Consider the following 26,300-nt stretch of genomic DNA (forward strand, 5'->3'; position numbering starts at 1 on the left):
ACTTCTGGGAACCCACAGGCTGTGGTGTGTAAAAATTCATAGCATTTAACATGCTGAGTTCCATCAGACTGTAAAAACTAGTATGGTTTGCCTTTCACCAGAATATTTTTTTCCAAGGGTGCCTACTAGATATTTCAGATTCTTTAGCCTCATGGCCTCTTCTTTCAATGGAGAAGTATCATTAACAAAAGAAAGGGTCATGTGATATTTTTTTCCAGTGTGGAGTAAACAGATACCTTATCCTTTTCAGCATAAGCCTCTGTACCAACGTCATAGCACCAAGGACTCGATCAAAATTAAAATCTGTTCATCTCCCTGCAGGGTAAGTGCGACTGGTATTGAAATCATACTGCAGCCTCAGGCCAAGAGGAATTAAACGTTCTTATTCTCTTTGAAACCATTTACAAAACATCCAAAAGGTCTGCAAACTTACACAATAGATTTTGATAGGGATGAAAGCATCTCTTAGGCATGCCCCTCTTCTAAGAAATTGGTTAATCATCATGATAACTGAGAGCCTCTGCACAGCTAGGTATAGAATACAAAGGCAAGGTGCCCTGGGCATTTTATGCTTAAGTTTGGAAAAAAAAAGTCACCACCACCACAAACCCCACCATCTCCACTGAGACACAACATACTCCACTCCACTGAGATTTCAGCAAATATTATCTTAAGGTCACAATGTCTTTTTTCATTCTTCAAGATTATAGTATCTTAAACATACTTTCTGTGTATATTACATTATAATTCTAATTAGAGTCATGACGACTAGAAAGTTCTTGAGAAATAATCTGATTCATTCTTTGCCTTTGGGGAGGATTAAAATCCTCACAGACTTTTAAAAAGTGAGTGTGAATCAGCTTACACTGTTGTTATAACGTCTTTGGTCTGGAATAATACACGGATGTCTACCAAAACACCAGGAGATAGGTTAAAAGAAATAAACCTTACGGTAATAGTAGTAGGTAACAAATGGTCAACAGTTGTAGCCAGTGAAAGTCACAGTCTCCTATTGAGAGATGTATTTCTATCCCCCTTGCACAGTATGTGGGATGTGTGGCCCTACTCCCTCTTGTCCACAAGATGGCATCATTCTCCCACATTCTGAGACATGTAAACTAGTTTAACAATTGATTACTGTAGCTACCATACTCGATATACTGAGAGTTCACAAACATACAGAACAGTAGCCTTATTCCAAAGGCACTGGACTAATTTATATTGCATTTTAGGAAGTGATCTTGGAGCTTTCAAGCGAAGCCCTAAGGAGGAGGCTCCTGAAGTCCCACAGTCCTTTTCAGAGTCGAAGACTAATCCTTACTCCTGGTCAACTGCCAGGGTAGCAAGTGGGGGAAAATCCCATATCCTTGGAGCTTCCAGAATGTAAGCGCTCTGAAGCCAAGGTACTGTCCTTTTTTTTTTTTTTTCCTTTCACTTTGATACCCCCAGTGTGTGGCACAGAGCCTGTCACATATTGGGTACCCAATAAATACATGTTGAAAGAATAAAAGGAATGCGCTAAGAGACTAGCTCGTAAAGATTACAGTGACCTTAACCCTGGACATAGGAAGCTGATCACATCTGTAAGAAACATGAGTCCGTATTTTCCCCAAAATCCATGTTTCCAATTCAGTCTAGTCACATTCCTTTGGCTTCTCTGGAGGTTTTGAAACTCTATCTTGTATAGACTGAGGAGCTCCGGTTTAACAAGTTGTTCAAAATAAGAATAAAATGATAGTGACTCTTAACAGTTTGAACCTCCGGTTGATCATCTATAAAATGGGTATCTTACTTGTGTACATATTGAGAGATCTGTCGTGCCAGCCTACAATGCATTTGTCTCCTGCTTGTACTTTATACACTGTACGACTTTGGGCCCCATCCAGCCTGGAGTTAGATATTGCTTAGTGGTGCTCCCTAAATGTAGTGCCCTGCCTTCGCCTCATTAAACTTAGTTTGCCTCTGAGCACCTTCCTGTTCCTCAGATTCTTCGTAAATTCGAATCCCATTGTTAGGTGGCTTGGCCACTCTCCCCACCTGCAGATCAGAAGTGACGGCCACTTTTCTCCAGGGGCAGTCACCAAAGCCCCTGATGGAAATGTTCAGGCTTATTCTCCATCTTCCACAAAATTTATTTTAAAACCAGGTTGCAGCTGTTTCTTTACCACTCTATCTTAATTTTTAATGACAGCTTTGGCCTAGAACCCTGACTCAGGTAAAATTGAGCCAACTTTCTAGCCGTGATTTAAAGTGGTGTGTGGTATAGTATGGTTCCACTAAATTGACGAACATAACCACACTGGTTTCCTGATAGGGGATAGAAAGTCTCCATTAATAATTTGAAGCAAAATTACCCCATATGACATGAATAAAACACACCATCATCATTTGCTTGTCTATAGCAACAAAGGTTCACTGAATTCCCATGTCTACTTGAGGTCAGTTTTTTTTTTGCTTTATGTTTTTAAAATTATCATCAGTAGTTCTCGTAGACAGGCAGCATGGGTATTACCTGGGAACTTGTTAGACATGCAGATTCTTGGGCCCTACCCCAGACCTACTGAATCAGACCCTCTGAGGGTGGAACCCAGCAATCTGCGTTTTTTAACAAGCCCTCCAGGGGACTCTCATGCAGATAAAGTTTGGAACTCCCTGGCCAAAATGTATTTGTTCTTCCCCAAGCACCATCAATCGGTTTGCTCTGGATTAACTTCACTGAACAAATGTTCAGTTGAAATCTTTTTGGCTATGTTGTTTGTTTTAATTCCTTTTCAGTCTTAGATCTTTACAATGAAAGTTTACATGCGTGTACATGAGAATCATCAACTCTACAGACTGAGGTCATGGCCTTTTAACTTGTGAATTTTAGTCTAACATCGTTACAATAAATGGTTTAAAGTCGGCCCATGTCCGGATTCCACCTCAGCACTTAATGGGTGTGAGATTGTGGCCAAACTGATTAACTCCTCTGAGCCTCAGTTTGGAGGCTGTAAAGTGGGGGGAGGAGGGATAACACAGGCCTCTTGGGGCTGCTGTGAAGATCACGTGAGATAACGTATGTACAGTGTATAGCATTGAGGCTGGCACGTAGTAAGGGATCACTTACTATTAATAATAGTACATGCATCATTTTCAAAAGTAAAGAAGAGCTTTTTAGTTAACTAAAGAAGACACAACAAAGAAAATAAAGGAAACGATCCTTACCTTTGATATCTAAAACTAAATTTGGCTTCAGCTTGCTATAGATCCTGCCGTCAGACTTCATGCTCCAAAACTGACTGTCGATGTTCTGTTCGAGTGCCAGGCCCAGTTTAGAGCCAGAGGTTACTAGGTTCCCCACGATTGGCCAGGCAGCAGTCTTTCTGCTATCTGCTCAGTGGAAAAGACAAGGTATCGTAGACATGGGTGGATATACATTCAGCCACCATTGGAAGCAATTTCCTGTGTGAGCTGATTTTTAAAGTTATCTTAGTGCCTAGCTTCATTTATACCCCACATGAGGAATTTCAGCTTTAGCCATGGTAACTGGAATCAAACAAATATTTATGCCCTTCATTTTCAGATAACATGTGATAGAAAGTTCTCAATTCTTGTCCATTGTTAAGAGATTTATGCCCTTTGTGAGGCCCTCTGTCTTATAAGTAAGGGAAGCCTCCTTAGAACACTAAAATGCCCATCATGATATTTCCCCCCAGAAATCATGATCTGAGGCTGGGTCTGTAGCTAATCTCCCGATGTATCCACTCAACCTGACCCTTCCGGAATATGACTGCATCTCTAATTTTGAAGCCTGCTGTAGCACTGAAGTTGCTAAAAGGGCATTTTATCATTTTAAAACTTGGAATTCCACTACTGATTTGTCTTCCTTCATGAGAAATGTCTAAATTTTCTAAAAAGGCATGCTATCCAAGTATAAAAGAGAAAACATAAATGCAGTAGAGTGTGTTCTAATGCAAAGATCTTATGGGTCCTTCTATGAAGTGAATCTACCCTTAATATAATGTAAATAAGGTATGGTAGTCATGTTCATGTGGCATTCACACATATTGCTATAGAAAATGCTTATGAAAAGTGTACTGTTCTACAATATATTGAGATAAAAGGGTTGTGATAATCTAGGACACTTTCCTTTTTCTCACTGACCTACCAAATTCAAAGCTGTTAAAATAATATCACTGTAATGTTCATTAGAACTAATTGTTGAAAGATGCCATTTTCTTGAATTAAGATAATTCAAAGGCAGAAGTTTGCTTTTTCTACGCCTCTGTATTAGTTACTTCTGTTTCTCATGCTAGTTCTTCTATGCGTGTCTAAACAGTAGTTCTGTTTACTGAAAGGATGATTCTCCCTCAAGCACAACAGACCCAATTAACAAGTTGTACTTCCTTTCAGCAGGCCGTAATGCCTTCTGCTGACTCACAGGGCACCAGGATTAAAAAAATCAGGAGCAAACAGTCAAGCCCATAAAATCAAGGAGTTAAAATGAGTATGTACAATAGAAGTGTGAGCAGCCCTCATAAAATCTTACAGCACTCAGCTTTTAAATGTGCATTGTGGCGGGAGTGATAGGAGGGAGATGGGCAATTCTCCATTTTACAACGTGTGACAATTAGGAAATGGACTGTGTTGTACACAGGGTGGTTATCTCTTCACGCTTCAACCTAGTCTGTGGGGTCCTCCAAAATGGCAACAAACCAAGTGATCTGTGTTGATAATGATGGGGCTTATAAGTTTACTTCTATAACAAGTAGGTTAAGGAAAAAGGGGAGGGTAACACAGACACTTGCTTTTTCTATTACTGTATAAAAAGTATAGATATAAAGATTCTATCTTGGATCAGTGCTAGATTTACCTCCCATTTGGTTCCTAGACAGGTTCTATCAGAACTAAGAAATAGTTTCATGAAAAACCTTCTAACTTATTTCTGAAAATGCTCCAGGAATCATGAAGTAGCATCTACTTGAAGAGAGATGCTATTATAGACCCTTGTCTAATCCAAAAAGCTCACCCTGCATTTGAAGCATCCTTCTTGATAAATCCAAATCTGATCATCAGCACCGACATCCTCCATGACCTGTATTCTGAGAAGCTTCAGATCCTCTAAGTTTCCATTGGTTGACATGAATAACCCTGTTGCTTTGTTTCGAAGTCTGAAACAAATTCGTTTCTAGAAGACAAAACCCCAGCAATAGTCATATACAAGCTGTACTTTAGAAGCACTGAACAAGCATCATTAGCAGGGGCAGAATCCCAAATGAGGCTGGATAAGGGAAAACTGCTATATCTGAGAGTTTCAGAGGCTTTAGGATTTTCTCAATGAGGAGAGGTTGACAGAATTTCAAAGTGCCTGGGGCTGGGAGCCTGCCTATGGACAACCCAGGGCTTGGGACATACCAGGTTTTTTGTTTGTTTGTTTTGTTTTGTTTTTTTTTTACAGTACGCGGGCCTCTCACTGTTGTGGCCTCTCCCATCGTGGAGCACAGGCTCCGGACGCGCAGGCTCAGTGGCCACGGCTCACGGGCCCAGCCGCTCTGCGGCATGTGGGATCTTCCCGGACCGGGGCACAAACCCTTGTCCCCTGCATCGGCAGGCGGACTCTCAACCACTGCGCCACCAGGGAAGCCCCATACCAGGTTTTGATGTCAGGTGTAATAACATTTCTGAAAGCAGTCACAACCTTCTGGCACCAGAAACACAGCCAAAATTCAGAAATTCTCAGGGGTGGGGTGGGGGAGAGGCCAATTTCACACTTAAAATTGAAACTAAAAAGTTAATTACATTTACAAAAAAGATTTCAGAGAAGAGTCTATTCAAAGCATGTAGAAAAAGAAAGTACCTGAACAAAAGGTCGTAGAGAACCTATTTGGCGACAGCCACTGAATTCACACCAATTAGATACTTCTGCTGGTGACAATAGGAACTGTTGACCCCTGTAATTGCCATATTCATAAGTAACCCATCTGGAAAACAAAAGGAGATAACCACAGTAAGTAGCAATATCCATTTCACAGTGGGCACCAATTATATTTTCAGAACACTTTGATTTTTAGACTGAGTTTTTTATTTATTTTTAATTTATTTTTAATTTATTTTTGGCTGCGTTGGGTCTTCATTGCTGTACTTGGGCTTTCTCTAGTTGCGGTGAGCGGGGGGCTACTCTTCATTGTGGTGCACGGGCTTCTCATTGTGGTGGCTTCTCTTGTTGCAGCATGCGGGCTCAGTAGTTGTGGCACGTGGGCTTCAGCAGTTGTGGCTCATGGGCTCTAGAGCGCAGGCTCAGTAGTTGTGGCACACGGGCTTAGTTGTTCCATGGCACGTGGGATCTTCCTGGACCAGGGATCGAACCCGGATCCCCTGCATTGGCAGGCAGATTCTTAACCACTGCACCACCAGGTAAGTACCTAGACTGAGCTTTTTATACTTTAAATATATGTTGGAGGATAAAAAAAGGAAACTACCTTATTATTAAAAACAGCTATAGCACCCATGTCTTGACAAGTAGCAAATTCACGGTACATGAGTATTTATGCCCAAAAGTTCCACTCTTGAAGAGAAATAGGTAAGTTTTTTTCTTCAATAAGGCAATGAACTAGAGATAGTCTTTTAGCAGGACAGCCCAGTACTTCCTGTGAACTTTACATAAAACATCTTCAGTTGTAATAATGGACCTTTATTTAAATGGGTAATACTTGTCAAGTTCTTACACAGGTTAAGTGCTATATAAGGGTTAGTAGATAAAAATAAATAATAAAGTTTTATTTAAAATGAGAGTAATCTTCCTCAATCCAGAAAACTACTAAAGATACTCAGGTCTCTTCCACACAGAGATGCTGGTACCCACACCTGAAGTCTGGGTTCCAGTGCAGACCAGCATGCAACCAACACAACAGTCTTGCTCTCTGGTTGATGTATTAGATCAAGGAAGAAGGTTCTCTGTTTTTAACCCTGGAACTCTAAAATGTTATCATCATAGTCATTTTATCATAAAAACAAAATATTAGTTTAAACCTGTTGGAAAAAAAAAAGTCATGCATAAAATTCTATCACCCTAATAATCCGAATTTGTTTTTTAAATAGCTATAGTCCCCTCCACCATTTAATGCCTTCAAACTATACCTGTTGTTTTGGTGAGTGAAAGAAAAATACTTTTGTAAAAACACATTACATTGATAGTCCTTATTCATTTTTACATCTTAATTTCAAAATTATTCAAAGTTGAGAAAAATCTTCCCATGTTGACATTAACATCTGCTAGTCACTCCTAGCTGAAGGAAAATCCCAACCCTTACTCCAAAATCAAAGGACTTGGTCTTTCAAGAGGATAAGCAAAATCAGTTCTCTTTCCTACTTGCTAAGGAAGCGCTCAATTTATTGCAAAGCGTTCGCCTAGGAACTTTGAGAGTCCTTACCTTAAGTAAACTAAAATTCTGGATGAAGAGATGATGTCCCACACATGGCTTTTCCCAACAGGAAAAGTATACTGTGAGGGAACATAAATATTAACCCTTACAGAAAAAAAGGGGTTACACGTCAATTTGGTTAAGGTAACAGAGAAGAGAAATATGATCAAACTTAATTTTTAAAATCTATTTTATTGAATAAACAAGTAGGTAACTCACTTACATGCCACCAATCACCTGAACAGAGCGTATGTGCGTGTTGAATCCTAGGGATTGGAGATTAACTATTTCTGTACTAAATTCAATCTTTTTTCCTTTGAAGTCTTCTCTTTCAAAAAGAATAATTGTTGGTTCAGACAATTCCTGTTTAGGAACAAAAATAATGTTCTGTTACTCATCCTTGATAGTAATTCAAACTTAACGTGAAAAGCATCTCGTTACAAGGACAAAGCAGAAGATCTGGCCGGACTTGGCCTGCTCATAAACTCCCTTTTCCAGAACGTCTGGGTGGTTATATACTCCAAAGCTAAAGCAAGGAAGGATGGAGGGCAGAAAGTTTTTCCCTTACGTAGAAAGGCAGGTAAATGTAAAGTATTATAAAACGGGGAAAATATCCCAGGCATAAAGGAACAGGTATATATGCCTGGAATATCAATTCTAATGGAATTTATTTTCAACTTTTCTGTTTTCTATTGAGATAAGAAGGGGCTGGAAAGTCAAAGACATAAATGGCGAGGGTCGGGGGCTGTGGTGATCTTTGGGGGTCTAGTGGTAATCTGCCTAATAAAGGAAGCTTCCCCTTGTATGCATTTTCAGATGTCTTTGTTGTTGTTTTTAACTGTCAATAAGACAATGATTCTGTGTATGTATTCCCAAACTTTCCTGTAGGAATAATTGTTAGGAGAGAAGAAATAGCATGGAAGCCCCAAGTTCAAGTCCACTGATTTTCAGAAAAATTGGCAGCTTATGCTTGTTTTTCAGATTACAGACCCTTATGACCCTAGACTAAGCTCTGATGATAATAATCCTAAAATCATAAATGATACATGAAAAATTCCCTAACTTGCTTAAAGTTTTGTGGCAACGGTGTGACACCTTACTGCTTCATTTATGTGGATGTGCTCTGATGTGTAGAAAGATCTTGACCAATAAACAGAGCAGATCAGTGTGGAGACGTGTTCTACATGGTCTAGAAATTAGGTTATATAAACCATACAAGAAGGAAATGACAGAAACTGTAGTAGTATCACTACTTTGCACGTTCACTGCACTCTTCTGAGATGGCATGCTAAAACGTTCCAAGCACTCTAATCTAGCGACAACAACCAAACGATTTTGAAGTACTAAGTCACAATTAAAATATACATTCTTAATATGGGTAAAATATTCATTTCATCATAATCAAAACTTAAAAGAACATCATCTGTAAATGTCAAAAGTGATGTGAGCATATATGCTAAGTTCTGCTTGAAGGAAGGCATTTGAAAGCTTTAAATCTAAAGTGGGTTTGTTTTTTTTTTTAAATACTTGTAGGTTGCTTTTAGAATTCTAAGCAGGTTAAATATCAAATTTTTAGATATTTTATTATTTGTAAGCTAATGAATCTTACCACATCATTTTATGTTTCACTGCTACTATTTTCACATCTCAAGGAAGGTCAACATTTTCGTTATTTGAACGGGCAGGAGGGGATGAGAAAAAGCCAACTCACATATGTTCCTTCTACCTTTAAAGCTAAAATCACCAACTACATATGTTTAAAGCTTTTTATGAGATATCAGCTACCAAAAACTAACAAATACTTCCCAAACTGTCAGATACACCCAGACTTTAACATCTGAACATTATCTCGCAGTACTGTTCTATCGAATATTGCTTTGTCTGCATTAAAATTAAAGGTTTCTGGTCAAAAAGGAGCACTATAATCTGGATTGGCACATACACGAGAAACTGAGAAAAGTCATTTCATTGCAAATCTCTAAAACAACAGAGGAATAGATTTAAAAACTATAAGGAATTTCTGCAAATCAATAACAACAATGACGGGAAACTAAAGAGCTGGGCAAAGGATATAAATAGGCAATTCACTGAACAGAAAACCTAAATGACTAGTACGTATATGAGATCTCACCAACAGTGAAATGCAAACTAACACAACTTCTACCCCATTCTTTCAAACTGACAAAAGTTAGAACGTCAGAGAATACTCAATAATGGCCATGATGCTGAAAACTGGAATCCACATGCACTGCCAGCAACAGTGTAAAGTGGTGGAATTCGGCAGTACTTACTGAAGGTTGCATATTCATGCATGTGAGATCCAGTAAATCCACTCTTTGTTTTTGGCTGCACTGGGTCTTCGTTGCTGCCCACAGGCTTTCTCTAGTTGCGGCAAGCGGGGGCCACTCTTCATTGTGGTGGGCGGGTTTCTCATCGCGGTGTCTTCTCTTGTTGCAGAGCACAGGCTCTAGGCGCGCGGGCTCTAGAGCGCAGGCTTAGTAGTTGTGGCGCACGGGCTCAGTTGCTCTGCGGCATGTGGGATCTTCCCGGACCAGGGCTCGAACCCGTGTCCCCTGCACTGGCAGGCAGATTCTTAACCACTGTGCCACCAGGGAAGTCCCAATCCACTTTTTAATACGTATCCCCAAAAGATCCCAGGGTAATCCATTATGCTGTGTGTACATCTAGTTAATGATTCCATATTGTATATACATATTACATCATGTGCACCCATTAGAATCAATAACTAGATGTACATACAGCATAATGGATGGCTCCCAAAAAATGTAATGTGAGTTTTTATAACATGATGAGAACTATAGCATAATACTGTATATAAATTAAAAGGCTGTATACATATTTTTAAAAACATTTTATAGGAATATCCAAGCTGTACTCCAAACACATTAGAATGGGTACCTCTAAAGGTAGAGGTATAGAAATAGGGCTCAGGGGGACTTCCCTGGTGGTCCAGTGGTAAAGAATCTGCCTTACAATGCAGGGGACACGGGTTCAATCCCTGGTCGGGGAACTAAGATCCCACATGGCGCGGGGCAGCTAAGCCAGCACCCTGCAACTACTGAGCTCGGGCACCTCGATGAGAGAGCCCGAGTGCCGCAAACTACAGAGCCCATGCGCCCTGGAGCCTGCACGCCACAACAAAAGATCCCGCATGCCTCAACAAAGATCCTGCAACTAAGACCCGATGCAGCCATAAATAAATAAATAAATAAATTAATTAATTAATAATAAATAAATCTTAAAAAAACGAAATAGGGCTCAGGTGTGAAACGGAAAAAAACAAGACGGAAGGGCCTTGAACTAGCCCGTGATTGTGCACTGTGCACCATGACTGACCCAACACTGCCCCTGAAGTCTGAGAAAACAGCAAACAGTTTACATTTTAAAGATCTGGAAAGAGACCAGGGTAGAAAGTTGTCCACGAAACTATTTTTTCTGCCTCCAACTTTGTCCCGAGTAAGCCTGCCTACTGGTTCCCTTGCTCTGTCTGTCAGCTGTGTGACCATACATCTCTGTAACGCTATATTCACCCTGAGATACTTACGACATCTATAAGACGAACAGACTTGAAAGTTGCTTCAGGCAGGCATCCCATTGCAGACAGCGAAGGATAGTGGCCTTCCTCCAACACGTACTGATTACCCGAGAAATTTTCTCCGTCATATGCAACCCAGCTATAGAGGAAAAACCACACACACATGTATAAAATGTAATTTGAGTCTTCCTAGTCAAGGAGTCTGACTTTTAGAGGTAGCTGCCATACAATGAACACAATGCCTATGGCTAACAGTGTTCTCTCTGCAAAAACGTCTGGATACATTTACTGCACTTCATCTTGTGGCAAGTTAATATTCATAAGTCATTTGGGAAATACAACTTTTTTCTCCATGAAATGATTAATGCTTTCACCTCTCCACCTACCAGCATTCCTTGCACCTCTCATGGTGCCACCATTCTCCCAGCCAAGATGGTTCTGTCAAGCCCTTGAGTCTTCGAGTCTTTTCTGAATACTCCTTCAACCTTCATAGCTAGTCAGTCACCTGGGTCTACCGTTTCCTCCCCAGATTTCTCCCTCACCCCTTTATCCTCATTTCCAGCACCTCTGCACTGGGCCAGGAGTCAAGATGCCACAGTGACTTAGACAAGTCACTTAGTCTCTCTAGCGTTCAGCATTATTGACAAAATGGTGATTTATCATGCTTCCCTAGAGGAGTTGGGGGTCTTTTTGTTTTGTTTTTGTTTAACCCAACACATACTTATAACTGTGTGTCAGGTATTTTTCCATTGCTGGGGATACAACAAGACAAAGTCCCTGGTATCTTGAAGTTTACACCCTAGTGAGCTGAGACGGACAATAAATGAATAACAAAAAAGTCCATGCCTGGTAGTAATAAATGAAGCAGCATATGGGACAAAGAGAAACTACGACAGAGGTGCAGGTATGTGCTAATGAACAGTGAAGCTTTATATAAATCTATGCATTTGAATGCAAAGCCGGTGCTCTTTCCACTTTGCATTGCCAAATGGCATGATGGTGCTGTTTAGACCATGAAGAACTATATGATTAAAGGCATTACTACTACTGCTACTACTACTTACTATTATTCAACTTAATTCATCACCTTTTGCACAGATTGCTCCAAGGGTTTCCTGATCCGTTTCCCTGACTTTGAGCTCCTTGCCTTGCCCATCTTGTGTTTTCCTTTGGCATCCATCCAAATTCATATGCTCAGAAGAGTCATCACCTGAGCCCACCCTCCCTGTCCAAACTCACTTCCCCTCCCCCCTGTACAAAGCCCTCCCAGCTAGAGAGGGTGGTGTGCCCCTCATCAGCATCTCCACCCCAACCATGCACTTGCCTATCATGCAGAATGCCTGCCCTACTCCTACCCACCTGTAAAAAAAAAAATCTATCTTGGGAGGTCCTTAGAGATGATCTAAAGTCCCTTTACAGATGACGGGAGAGGCCTAGAGAGCAGAGAACCTGGTCTGAGTCCCATTGCACAACGAGGTGGTGATCTTCAACTTCTCCCACCCACACTGATGTCCATGTCCTCTGATGCCCAGCACTCAGTGCTCTAAAGTCCACTTCAGTACTCACATGGTCTTGTACTATGTGGTGGTCTCATAAGGTACCAAGCTCCTACAAGTGTATTTACTTGCTGATATGTGAATCCTGTTTTCCCCCACGGGATGGGCTCTGCCAGTCCACTGTTTTGCTTACCTGCCTCTTAAAACTCTGCAAGACTTGGCAGAAAATGATTCATCAATTTGACTTGTTGTTTCTTCAAAACACTGACTGCGACCTTGAAACTGTGGTTCCGAAAACAAGTGAATCTTTGAAAAAGTAAACGGAAATAACATAAAATTCTTTTCCTGCACACATTAACTCATTCAGCCTCTGAAATGATAACCAAACATGACCTGCTAACTTTTGTTACCGTAAACTGGTATGAATTTTATAAAACCTTCAATTTTTTACTTCTACATTAATGATCAGTTAGAAATACTTTGGCTGCACCATTCATGATTGTTTAATTTCATTCAGAGACAACAAAGGATAGTCCAACAATAGAGGCAGCTTTCTACAGAACACCCTCTTGTAACAAGCTGCCAGGCATTTTAAAGCTCTACTGTGGCCAAAAGTAATTGTTCACAGTTCTAACATTTACAAGAAACTATATTTTGGAAACATGTAGTGCAGTTTTCCTCCCTCTCAATGGAAGCTACCTGCTGACTTATTAGACTCTTTTGTATGCCAATAAAGGAGGCTACAGTGGTGTTTGTGCCTCTGTAATTATGGCTCTCTGAACACTTCCATTAAAAAGTCTTTAACAAATTTAACACTTCAGTTGATACAGAGAGTCAGCATTCAAAAGGCTTAAGTGAGACACCATATAAAAGACACTATATAAAAAGCCTAATGCAGACACAGCAGCTAATACGAAAATTCATTTTACTGTTTTCCACAATAACTATACGCTATTTGAAATACTAATCCTAGTGTATTAATGTAAAACTCTGATCCACTGTAATGATATAAAAATTTAACTTTACATAAGAACATTTTATAAGAAATATTTAGATATGGGTCAGTGCTATCAATTAAGCCTTACTGTAAAATTAATTTTAAAATATAGTTATGCTTTCAGGCACAAAAATGGGTAAAACTAACAATATGTTCCCAAATGTATGATGTTTTACACATAAATTCAGCTTTTTAACAGAAGGTTTCTAATTATGAATGATAGAATGTTTGTTAAGTTACCTGATTTTGTCTCCCTGGTCTGGTGAAAGAATCCTAGGAATTTTTAAGGAGAAGAGAAAAGGAAATGAGTAGAGCAGACATCTTGAAAATTTTTTCTGTGGATCATTAACAATTACCATTAAAAATAATCTCAGGGAAAAAAAAAAAAAAATCTCAGGATAGTTTCTATAGTTAAGTATTACATGAACCAGAAGCACACATTAAGGGAATCCAAAATTCAGTTAAATATTCTCAGAGAAAAATGCAACTCCTTACCAAACATATGGGTTGAACAGAAGAGATCTTACAATTTTTGCCTCCCCAGTCCTCAAAGCTGGTATAAAAGCCTTTATCCAGTATATACTGTTCTCCTGTGAAGTCAGGATTTTCATAGGCTACCCATCTAAAGAAACAAAAAACACTGACTTGTTATAGTTCATAGTTTACATTCACAATAAAACTATCACACCCAGGGCTTCCCTGGTGGCGCAGTGGTTGAGAATCTGCCTGCCAATGCAGGGGACACGGGTTCGACCCCTGGTCTGGGAAGATCCCACATGCCGTGGAGCAACTGGGCCCGTGAGCCACAATTACTGAGCCTGCGCGTCTGGAGCCTGTGCTCCACAGAGAACAAGAGAGGCAGCGATAGTGAGAGGCCCACGCACGGCGATGAAGAGTGGCCCCCGCTTGCCACAACTAGAGAAAGCCCTTGCACAGAAATGAAGACCCAACACAGCCATAAATAAATAAATTAATTTTAAAAAATTAAAAGAAAAAAAGAAAAACTATCACACCCATTTGGATAAATATACATTGTATAGTAACTTTCATTTGTTTTACTAATAAGTAATCTGAATAATTTTTCTGGTTCTCCATTAATCTTTTAGGAGCAGATAGATTTGTCTGTAGGACAAATCAAAGTGGCAAGTGAAAGAGTATCTTTACGTGAACCTTTTGGTGTTCTCGCTTATCAAATCTTATTCCCTGAGAAAACTCCAATAAGCCCATTTCTCTATATTTCTTTCTAATTCTATTCTAAGGAAACAATTTGGACTTTAAAGAAGTAGCTGTAAAAGTTCTTTTAATAAACAAGTAAGAATTCTTTTTTTTATCAATATTAAAGTATTTTTCCAGAAAGATACTACAGGAAGCTATGTCTCTATTACACAACAAACCACACTGGAAAAAAAAAAGCTGACATAAAAAAATGCTTAAAAAAAAAAGATAATAAAACAGCTAAATAATGAAAATTTTGTTTCAATCAGGATTTCCAGCATGACACAAATATGTAATAAGCAAAATTGAACAAACTCTTGAGAATACTAAGAATGCATCTCTTTTGGAATGTTTTCATATTTATCTTTTAAATGATCCACACTCAGAGAGGAAAATCAACAAATTACTGATGCTATTTCCTATACAAAGATAAAAAGTCTTTGAAGGGAAAAGAGTTTTTCAATTCTGTTATATTCAGGAGATACTGTTTTCTCCTCAGTTAATTCATAGCCCTATATCGATCCTCTCACAGCTTAAAGGAATAATACCTTTATGCCCACATATATGCTCAGAACTTTCCAAAATGCATTCACATCTACTATCACATTTAATCTTTTAGGGATGTAACACAGAATAACAAACCTGACTTCCTATCAGATCTAGTGCTTTAGCTCTAACCTTTGTGCTCTGTTGCCTGGGCTTAGTCATGCTGGCTCTGCACCTTTGTAAAGGAATGCTGCCAATTGCCTGAAATATACATTCTCAAGGCTCTGACCTTGAAAGCTTTAGTGTAAAACTTTTCCATTCACATAGAGATAAATCAAGTTGCAGAACAGAAAATAACAACCGTCTTGTGGAGGTTTCTAGGAACACTGTGACCAAACCTACGTGGACAGCTGCAAGAGCAAAGGATTCCAGCACCAAGAAGTTGGCAACAACCTACCACAGCCCCTCGCCTTTTAGTATAAACGAAGCCTGAATTCTAAGCCGGGGAGGATGGTTCTTTGGGCCACTAGCCCACTATCTTCTCCGTCTGCTGGCTTTCTAAATAAAGTCACTATTCCTTGCCCTAACACCTTGTCTCTCGATTTACTAGCCTGTTGTGCAGCGAGCAGTACGCGCTTGGACTCAGTAACAGGGAGGTACTGGTTTTCACATTTTACTGAAAAGAAAACCTGAAGACAGAAAAAGTAATTCATTTATTCATTCAACAAACTGATTGGCCATTTACCATGTGCTGGGAACTAGACTGGCACTAGGAATGCAAGATGAAAAAACAGACAAAATCCTTGCCCTCGAAAGTTCAGAGATGGGTACGAAGCACCACATGGTATTATTTGTTGGTGTTTGTTCTGAATGGGAAGTGACCTGTCAGTTAGTGGCCAGGGATGAATGAACCCTTGACCAAGTCTCCTGAGGCTCACCAGGTCTCTTCACCTCGTGACCCGAACTGCTACCTACCCTTGTAGTTTTTTCATTTACCATTCCATTAAGCCATACCTAAAACAGCCCACATGCTTCACAATTACAACAGATTACAATTTTACTATCTAAAGGGTTTGACTTAAAAACTCAAGTGCAGTTATTACTTGGAAATGAGCAGCCATACAGAACACTGTAAAAATCTCAAGTGATAATTAGCTACGACAGCTAATATCTGTGGACTCATTTCTGGCCAGCTGAATGGAGAAACTGCTATAAGCACCAATCACAGTCTATTTCAGAAAATGCCGCTTTCCCACTTCAGAACCTCATTAGCAACTTTAAAATCCTATTCTTCAACATTGTGAAGTGAGGAATTAGGAGGCCTGGTTCTAGGTGTGGTCATGACATTAACTTTCAGATAACTTTAACGAGGTCATTTAACCTTTGTCAAAGTCCGCATTTTCATTTTTAAGTAAGGGCATTGACCAAGATACCAGTGTTGACAGGGTGGGAGGCTGTACAGCTCACAGGTGCCTCTGTGTGTGGCCTCTGTTCACAAAGCCTTTGGCTTATCACGAGTCATGAAGAGAAAACAAGGTGGGAGCCCAGAACACTGCTATGTGGGGAGGACTTTCTGCAGAGCAAGTAAATCTACTTTGCAAAAGCCAAGACCTAAAAAAAAAAAAAAATTAAAGAGGATAAGACATGTCACAAAAAAGTATTCCTGGCAAGGCTCTGGGTCTATAGCAAGTTAGAGGGAAACAGAGGGGGTTAAAGTCCTTTTTGCTTGATTGTTTGATTTTAAGGTTTTGGAGGGAAAACAGCCAGTGAGGAGGGAAAGACTGAATATGCAGGAGAGAAGGTGACAACTGAACAAACCTTGGATGACACTTTAGCCAGTGCTTTTTAAAAACAAACAAACAAACAACTGTGAGTACCGTATTTCCCTATAAAACTAAAATAAATTACCTGTAAGAAAATACCCAACACCCAAGTATGCCTATCTAACCCACTGAAGTTGAAAAAGGAAAACCATTTATTAAAATGTCACTTGAATTGACAATAGTGTTGTTTTCCTTCCAAGATGCAGCCCCCGATCCAAAATTCATTTCTGAGATTCTCTGGTATATCTATGATCTAGAGTCTACTTATAACTTATACCTGAAACTCTTAAGAAAAAAACTCCTTCCTGTCCTTGTTTAAGCATATTCCGTACATGTGAATCAACACTTCTCTGTCTATAAGATTGCCAAGTATAAGTACAAACAGGTCTTAGCCTCCTGGGGTCACGGCTCAGAATTTAAGGGCAGCAGGGCAAACCTGCCCTTCTGTGGAGGGAAAAGGAAAAAACTCAAAACCAACACTTTTTAAAAAAATCTGGACTCTAGAAATATTTCATTTTGCTCTGAGTTTTAAAAAAATTAGCCCAGTTTCCACTATTTGAACAAGAGGACAGCACAGAACTAGAAAATGATTAGGAGGGATGTCTAAAGGCATCTCTTTTGATGTTTCAACAAGAAACAAAATGCGGTTCCTAAAACCTCATTTGCTGGATTTGTAAGGATGCTTCCTGAAGGCTGTTCTCAGTTTCAGAGCTAATAATGAGTTTACTACCCAGGGAATTTATTACACATGTGATAGTGGCACATCTCAACCTTCCTATCCTGCGGGGCTGAACTCCAATGCTACCTCCTCCAAAGTCTTCCCTGTGTCCAAACTGGAAATTAATCTCTCCCTGCCGTGGATCCCCAAAGCACTTAATCTTTGCGTATTTTGTAGCAATAATTAGGTTTCATATAAATACTGTAACTTCTTTGAGGATGTAATACAATGCTTTGCACATAACAGACCTCAATAAATATTTAGCAAACGATGGACTGAATGAAATATGAGGAAGCAGCTGGCCCTGTTAAGTACAGAAGCGCTTCTACAACCACAGAATTTAAAAGGAAGTTGTGTGTGTGTGTGCGCGCACACATGCATGCCTCCTTTCAACTTCCTCCCAACAACAAAACTCAACTGCTACAACCCCCCCCCAAAAAAAAGCCTAAGCCAGGAAATGTAACTAGAAATAACTAAAAATAGAAACATATAAAAGCAACATTTTATAAAGGAAAGGGATTTTAAGTAAATAAGGGTTGGATTAAAAAGAGAGACTGGCTCCAGGCACAATAATTCTACAGGTGCTAACAGCATAATCTACATAAATGCCCTAAGGGAATTCCACCCAGCATCCTTTTGCTTCCTCTGCTAGGGTACATGACTGGGCTCTGACTCATGAAACCAACACACCTGGTGAGTATGAAAATGTGCAACTGTTTCCCCACATTGAGTTGGTCATTGTATTTTCCCTCTAAACCAACACAAGAATTTAGTGAAGGTGACTAACACTAAAAGCATATTACATTGTAGACACATCTCAAATATCCAGGGCTATTGTGGGACGCCCCCTGAAATACAGTAGAGTTGAGGTTAGAATGACGCACAGTCTATGTTACTCATAACATAAGAGCCTAACACCAAACATTTTTAACAGAATCAGTGTCAAATGATTTCATATGACCATTTAAGAATACTCTCACTTATAACAAATTATAACTGACATCAGCCTGGACCATCAAAATAATTGTACAACTCACTTTAACAGACATCTGCTTTTGCCAATCCAGTATCTGTACCCACTCTTTCTGATGTGCCTGGGGAACTCCTCAGCACTATATACACTAGTACTCCCCGTGGGACTGACCCTATATCTCAGCTGCAGGGCTGGGCATGTAACACAGGCACAGCCGTCTCCCTGGCTACAGTAATTGGTTCAGACAGGTGCACATGACTTAAGCATACAGAATCAAAGTCAAACCTGGAACTTCTGTGGGAGAGAGAAGCTTTCCCCTAGAAGCAGTGAGATTTGAGAACAAAAGCAAGATGTTCCTGCCACAGGTCCCAGATAGAAAGCGGAAGAGGGAAGAACAAATCTGACTCCATACTGGATCCTTTTCTTTACTTTAACCTTATTGCTTTTGCTACAAGTTAATCCCTAAAGGGATGTTGCCATAGCTTAAAGTCAACAAAATAGCCCAGCTCTGGGAACCCTGCCTCCCATGCCCAAGTGTTAAGCTAAAATACTTTTGTTTGAGTTCACAGGAAACATCTCCACAAACCTGGCTGCAGGAAAGAAGAAATTAGCACATCCTCTGGGGAGGCTGGTCAGAACCAAGAAGTATTTGCAACAATGTATCACCTTTTTAACTTTACCTCCTCACCTCCCCCTGTTTGTTCTATAAAGAAACTAGCATCCAGGCTTCCCTGGTGGCGCAGTGGTTGAGAGCCCGGCTGACGATACAGGGGACCCGGGGGACCCGGGTTCGTGCCCCGGTCTGGGAAGATCCCACATGACGTGGAGCGGCTGGGCCCGTAAGCCATGGCCGCTGAGCCTGCGCGCCCGGAGCCTGGGAAAAGCCACAACAGTGAGAGGCCCACATACTGCAAAAAAAAAAAAAAGAAACTAGCATCCAAACCCCAGCAAGATGGCTCTTTTGGACACTAGTCTGCCACCTTCTCAGTCTCCTGGCTTTTCAAATAAAGTTGCTATTCCTTGTCTCAAAACCTCATCTCTCGATTTATTGGCCTGTTGTGTGGCCAGCAGTAGGAGCTTCACCTCGGCAACAAAAGTACCTGCCTAAAGTGCAGCCAGCGTAGCAAAAGCGCGGTCAAGAGACAGAGAGAGACCAAGTCCTAATGACAGTGTCTGAATCCCTGCGTTTGCCACAACGCAAACAAAATCTCTCCCAGGACTTTTCAGTTATGCACGTCAATATATTGCATTTTATCATTTATGCCAGTTTAGACTGACCTGCAGTCACTTGCGTCCCAAAGAGTCTTGACTAATCATCTTTCAATAAAAAACTTACTTAGCATTAGTAAAACATTCAACTGCTAATTCCAGGTACACTGAAACAATTATTTTTATATTAAAATAACATAGAGCCCAGAAATGAATCCACCTACATGGTCAATTAATCTACCACAGAGGAGGCAAGAATATACAAAGGGGAAGACAAATTCTTCAATAAATCATTTTGGGAAAACTCAACAGCTACATGCAAAAGAATCAAATTGGACTACTTTCTCACACCATATAAAAAAATAAACCCAAAATGCATTAAAGACTTACACGGAAGACCTGAACCATAAAACTCCTAGAAGAAAACACAGGCAGTAGGCTCTTTGACATCAGTCTTAGCAATATTTTTTTGGATGTGTCTCCACAGGCAAGGGAAATAAGAACAAAAATAAACAAAAGGGACCACATCAAACTACAAAGCTATTGCACAACAAAGAGAACTATCAACCAAACGAAAAGGCCGCGAAAAGGCCGCCTACTGAATGGGAAAAGATATTTGCAAACAATGTATCTGGTAAGGGCTTAATATCCCACATATACAAAGGACTCATACAACCCAACATCAAAAAATCAAGCAACCCAGTTACAAAATGGGCAGAGGACCTAAAGAGACATTTTTCCAAAAAAGACCTACACATGGCCCAGAGGCACATATAAAGATGCTCAATATAACTAATCATCGGGAAAATGCAAATCAAAACCACAATGAGATATTGCCTCACACCTGTGAGAATGGCTGTTATCAAAAAGGCAACAAACAATTGTTGGTGAGGATGTAGAGAAAAGGTAATCCTTGTGAACTGGGTGGGAATGTAAACTGGTGCAGACACTGTGGAAAACAGTATGGAGGTTCCTCAAAACGTTAAAAATAGAACTACTATACAATCCAGCAATTTCACTTCTGGGTATTTTTCCAAAAAAAAAAAAAACCCACCAAGGGCTTCCCTGGTGGCGCAGTGGTTGAGAGTCCACCTGCCGATGCACAGGACACGGGTTCGTGACCCGGTCTGGGAAGATACCACATGCCGCAGAGTGGCTGGGCCCGTGAGGCATGGCCGCTGAGCCTGCACATCCGGAGCCTGTGCTCTGCAACGGGAGAGGCCACAGCAGTGAGAGGCCCGCGTACCATTAAAAGAACAAAAAAACAAAAAAACCCACCAAAAAACAAATATACTAATTCAAAAGGATATGTGCACCTCTATGTTCACTGCAGCATTATTGACAATAGCCAAGATATGGAAGCAACCTATTTATCTACATGGATAGCTAGATGTGGTCTGTGTCTATATATATATATATATATAAAAATTATATTAGCCATGAAAAAGAATAAAATTTTGCCATTTGTGACAACATGGGTGGACCTAGAGAGTATTATGCTAAGTGAAATAAGTCAGACGAAGACAAACACCATAGGATTTCATTTATATGTGGAATCTAAAAAACAAAACAAATGAACAAACATAACAGGAAACAGTCACAGATACAGAGAACAGGTGGTTGCCAGAGTGGAGGGGATGTGGGAGGCTTAGTAGAATAGGTGAGGGAAATTAAGAGGTACAAACTTCCAGTTACAAAATAAATGAGTCACGGGAGTGAAATGTACAGCATGAGGAATATTATCAATAATTATGTTATATCTTTGTTGTGGTGACAGAAGGTAACTAGACTTATCATGGTGATCATTTTGAAATGCACAGAAATACTGAATCACTATGCTGTATACCACAAACTAACATGCTGTTGAAAGTCCAATTATACTTAAAAAACAAACAAACTCATAGAAAAAGAGATCAAATTTGTGGTTACCAGAGGTGGGAGTCGGGGTGGGGGGAGGGGGAGTTGGAGGAAGGGGGTCAAAAGGTACAAACTTCCAGTTATAAGATAAATACTGGGGATATAATCTAGAATATGATTAATATAATTAACTCTGCTGTACATTATACATGAAAGTGAGGAAATATAATGGAGCAGGTGTAGGACCATAGGAAAATGAAATGGGACTTTGTCCCAACCTCAGGTTTCTAATGTTAGATTAGTTATGTTAGATTAGTAGTATTATTATTTGTTTCCCATCATAAGAAATTCATGAGTTCTTTCCATGAAGAATGACAAGGGAAGTGGATCTGCAGATTTCTATCATGAAACTCAAAAGCCTGCTCCAATGTTATATTACACATAAAAAAATACTATATGAGAAAGATTTTAAAAAGCAGCTATTAAAATATCAGTGGCAGTAAGTATTACACGGCTGACTTAATGTTTTAGTTTTTGAGATATGTACTTATTGAGTGCTGCTCTGGGTCAGAGACTCCATTACTTTAACACAAACCAAAGTGAAACCCATATTTAAATCCCAATTGGATTATTGCACTTACACTCCACTCAGTACATTAACAGACTGTGTCTTCACTCCGTATCCAGTCTCCTTTAAATTAGCAACAATTCCCTAATACATCAATACTTGGAACCTTTGGATCCAAAGTTTTTTTCATTGTACATTATCATGTGAGCATTTGAAAAATCCTATTGAGAAAAAAAAATTCAAAATTCAAAGGCTAGCCGTTTATTATCCCAAATTGCCCTAGTATTAGCCATTAGCTTTTCTTTGACTTACACCTAATACAGGTCGTAAAGACTGAAGTTCTCCACTGTAGCCTCCCCAGTCATTCCAGTCCTTATATTCTCCTTCTTCAAGCAAATACTGATGACCAGTAAAGCCAGGCTTCTCATAAGCAACCCAACTACAACAAAAGAACATGAAGGAGGAGAAATTTTCAGTAGTGTTAAAGTATCCGTTTCATTGACAAATATAAATAGCTATAAAGCTAGACATGGACTCATGCATTATGACTACTGGAATGCTTCCCTAGCATTTAAGAGACTAACAGAATGGCCCCAAGAAATCAACCTAGATGCATATACCAGCGTTCCGAAAAGGGGTATGGTGGGGTAAGTGTGCACGCGTACATGTGTGTCTGAACGTGTATGTCTAAGAAACCGACTCAAAGAACGTCAGCAAATAAAACTGAATGAACTTTCTTCCAATAGTAATTAAAATATTGTATATTTGGGGCTATTTACAAGCCATTTTCAGTGTACAATTCTAAAGGAAATATGTTAAGACCTATAAAGTGCAAAATATGATCCTAAAAATAGAAAGCAAACTAACAGTTCAATAGTTGGAGCATAATATTAATAAACAAGACTGTAGATTTGATCAATCTGGATGGGCCACTTTATCAGCCTTGCTCAGCTGACTGACCCCGAAACAGCCCATCAAACTGCAGTGTCAGATCCAGGTCACAACCAGCTGAAGAAAACATGTTTGAAATTTCACTCTACCATACAATCTGGAATGCTATCTTTGGGAGAGAGAGAACATGTATTTTTTACTTTGTTAAAGGGAATAAAAAGAAATCCTTACAGGTCACTCCTGTCTACTTACATGCCTCTTAGAACTTTCATAGATCCCACTGATGTAAGGGGCAAATGTTCATTTCCAGTTGTTTCACCTCCTTCCATGATAAAATTACACACCTCTTTTTCTAGTTCCATAGATTTTCCTTCAAAGAAAGGCTTTTCATAAATAACTACCTATAACATAATGAGATATGCTAGTAATTTGTTGAAAAGTTAAATATGTCAATAGCCAAACATTAAATTAGTCACTTAACATCACTAAGTCCTGGAACACAAATTAAAATGTTCTAATATTTTTTAGGGCTTCCCTGGTGGCGCAGTGGTTGAGAGTCGCCTGCTGATGCAGGGGACATGGGTTCGTGCCCCGGTCCGGGAAGATCCCACATGCCGCAGAGCGGCTGGGCCCGTGAGCCGTGGCCGCTGAGTCTGCGCGTCCGGAGCCTGTGCTCCGCAAAGGGAGAGGCCACAACAGTGAGAGGCCCACATACTGCAAAAAAAAAAAAAAAAAAAAAAAAAAGAAAAAGAAAAAAAAAATGTTCTAATATTTTTTAAATTAAATAACAGTATCTTGTAATTTTTTTATAAGTTTATTCATTTTTGGCTGCATTAGGTCTTCGTTGGCTGTGCGCAGGCTTTCTTTAGTTGCAGCAAGCAGGGGCTACTCTTTGTTGTGGTGCACAGGCTTCTCATTGCGGTGGCTTCTCTTGTTGCGGAGCATGGGCTCTAGGTGCACGGGCTTCAGTAGTTGTGGCATGCGGGCTCAGTAGTTGTGGCGCACGGGCTTAATTGCTCCGCGGCACGTGGGATCTTCCCGGACCAGGGCTCGAACCAGTGTCCCCTGCATTGGCAGGCCAATTCTTAACCACTGCGCCACCAGGGAAGCCCCATGAAATGTAATTTTAAAAATCAGAATTTTTTTTCTGCTGTGGTGTAGCCTGAAGTCAAGGTTCAAAAGACAGTTTATGCATAATTGGTTTTTGTTCAATGTCTAGAACTGATATTTAGAATTTTGCTCAGGCCAAACTAAAGGAGCCAAAGTATTCTAAGTTGCTTTAAAAATGAAACAAACTATAGATCAAACTGTGTCATAGATGTGTGAAGTAGAACTAACAGAAAGAGCATTTGGGAGTAGGGAGAACTTGTCCTGAAAAGTGAGGTTTTTCCTTGCTAACTGGCAAGTAGCAACAGGTCCTGCAGTTAGTAAATACAACCACAAACTACAAACTTAATACAGCAGCGAACGCTTTGAGCCACGGCTATGCATACTGTTAGTGACAACTGGTGCCGTCGGCATCACCTTCCAGCCTGAAGGATGCCGTGTAAGTTGGACAACTTCCTTTGGCTGCAATTATGTGTTATGGAAGCTGATACGTAAAATCACACAAGTATTACCTTCGTGGAGATGGAACGGGAATAAAATTTTTAAAATATATAGATTACCTTTGGATCTATAGGGAATTCAACTTTACGGCCACCCTGAAAAGAAAAATAACATAATAAGAAAAGTGGTTTGTCACTGATACGTTACCATCTTCTATTACCCACAGCAGTCTGCGGTAAGCCATGGAACTGCAGAGCAATCACATTCCCATTCGTTTAATCAATGCTGAGACAGTTCTAAAATTACCAAAAATGCAGGGAAGATACAGGAAGACTTAAAGCAGAGTCTCACAGAGGCGGTCTATAAGCTGAATCTGTACAGTAGCTGTGCTTTTTAACCAAATGAGTGTTAGGGTTATTTTTTTGTTTGTTTTAACTCAGTAAACTTCTCAAAATAAAATGCGTATTTCTCACTTACCTTAAAAAGGAGTCCTAAAATCAGACATCTCTGGACCCAAATTCTCACAGGCAGCAACCTTCACCATCTGCGCTTATTAATTGGGCTCACCCTCCAGCCAGGATACAGGCTGCGGTTTTTTGCCTGTCTCCACCTCTTCCGCAGTTCAACTCCCTGCCAGCCTACTCACGCCTATTCGCTGCCTGGCCCCGGAGGCATTTGATTTTGCAACCGCTGGCTTACAAAACTGTTGAAGTTCCCTCAAGTTCACAATATGATCTGAAGGACTTTTGAAATAACCAGGTAAACTGTTAGATAAATTTAAAACATCCCGAAGGATGGGTCTATGGGGGTTGCTCTATTTTTATAATAAAAATGTTTTTTTAGTCCAAAAATCTCACTAAAAATCAACCACAGAAGAGGTATCTCATACAAATATTAAATAGGGTAAAAGTTAAGATCAGCAGTGGGAAAGTAAGAAGGGTATTTTTCACCTCTATGTTTAAAGGCCTTAAAAAAAAGTACAGCCAAAGATACTCAAATACAGCCAATGAACTGTAATTATAAAGGAATGCGGCTGATTTTATCAACAAACCAGGGCTCACCCAGCCAAGTAAGTACGCTTTTCAAAAGTAATCCTTTTGGAATGCTGTGAACTTCACAGTTCTGCTGCTTATCATTAAAAACTGCCACCAACCCACTACTGGGCATGTACCCTGAGAAAGCCATAACTCAGAAAGATACATGTAGTATGGGGTGGTGGTGGTGGGATGAACTGGGAGATTGGGATTGACATATATACACTAATTTGTATAAAATAGATAATAAGAACCTGCTGTACAAAAAAAATAAAATTTACTTACGTAAAAAAAAAAAAAAAGATACATGTACCACAAACGTTCACTGCAGCACTATTTACAATAGCCAGGACATGGAAACAACCTAAATGTCCGTCAACAGACAAATGGATAAAGAGGACGTGGCACATATGTACAATGGAGTATTACTCAGCCATAAAAAGGAACGAAACAGTTATTTGTAGTGAGGTGGATGGACCTAGAGTCTGTCATACAGAGTGAAGTAAGTCAGAAAGAGGAAAACAAATAC

The 26,300-nt window shown here is 39.9% G+C and overlaps 1 protein-coding gene across 1 annotated transcript in view; it reads right to left on the reverse strand.

Annotated features, from left to right (window-relative positions):
* Positions 1 to 26,300, reverse strand: part of CRYBG1 (crystallin beta-gamma domain containing 1) — a 60,661-nt gene that overhangs the window by 2,279 nt on the left and 32,082 nt on the right. The window contains 13 exon segments of the mRNA XM_032651159.1: positions 3,205 to 3,358; positions 5,009 to 5,167; positions 5,837 to 5,960; positions 7,624 to 7,763; positions 10,966 to 11,095; positions 12,646 to 12,758; positions 13,690 to 13,722; positions 13,945 to 14,071; positions 22,372 to 22,442; positions 22,445 to 22,519; positions 22,611 to 22,737; positions 23,442 to 23,590; positions 24,857 to 24,892. Coding sequence (XP_032507050.1) covers positions 3,205 to 3,358; positions 5,009 to 5,167; positions 5,837 to 5,960; positions 7,624 to 7,763; positions 10,966 to 11,095; positions 12,646 to 12,758; positions 13,690 to 13,722; positions 13,945 to 14,071; positions 22,372 to 22,442; positions 22,445 to 22,519; positions 22,611 to 22,737; positions 23,442 to 23,590; positions 24,857 to 24,892 — 1,438 coding nt within the window.

The sequence above is a fragment of the Phocoena sinus genome, chromosome 12 (assembly GCF_008692025.1).
Source record: "Phocoena sinus isolate mPhoSin1 chromosome 12, mPhoSin1.pri, whole genome shotgun sequence".
NCBI classification, from domain to species: Eukaryota; Metazoa; Chordata; class Mammalia; order Artiodactyla; family Phocoenidae; genus Phocoena; species Phocoena sinus.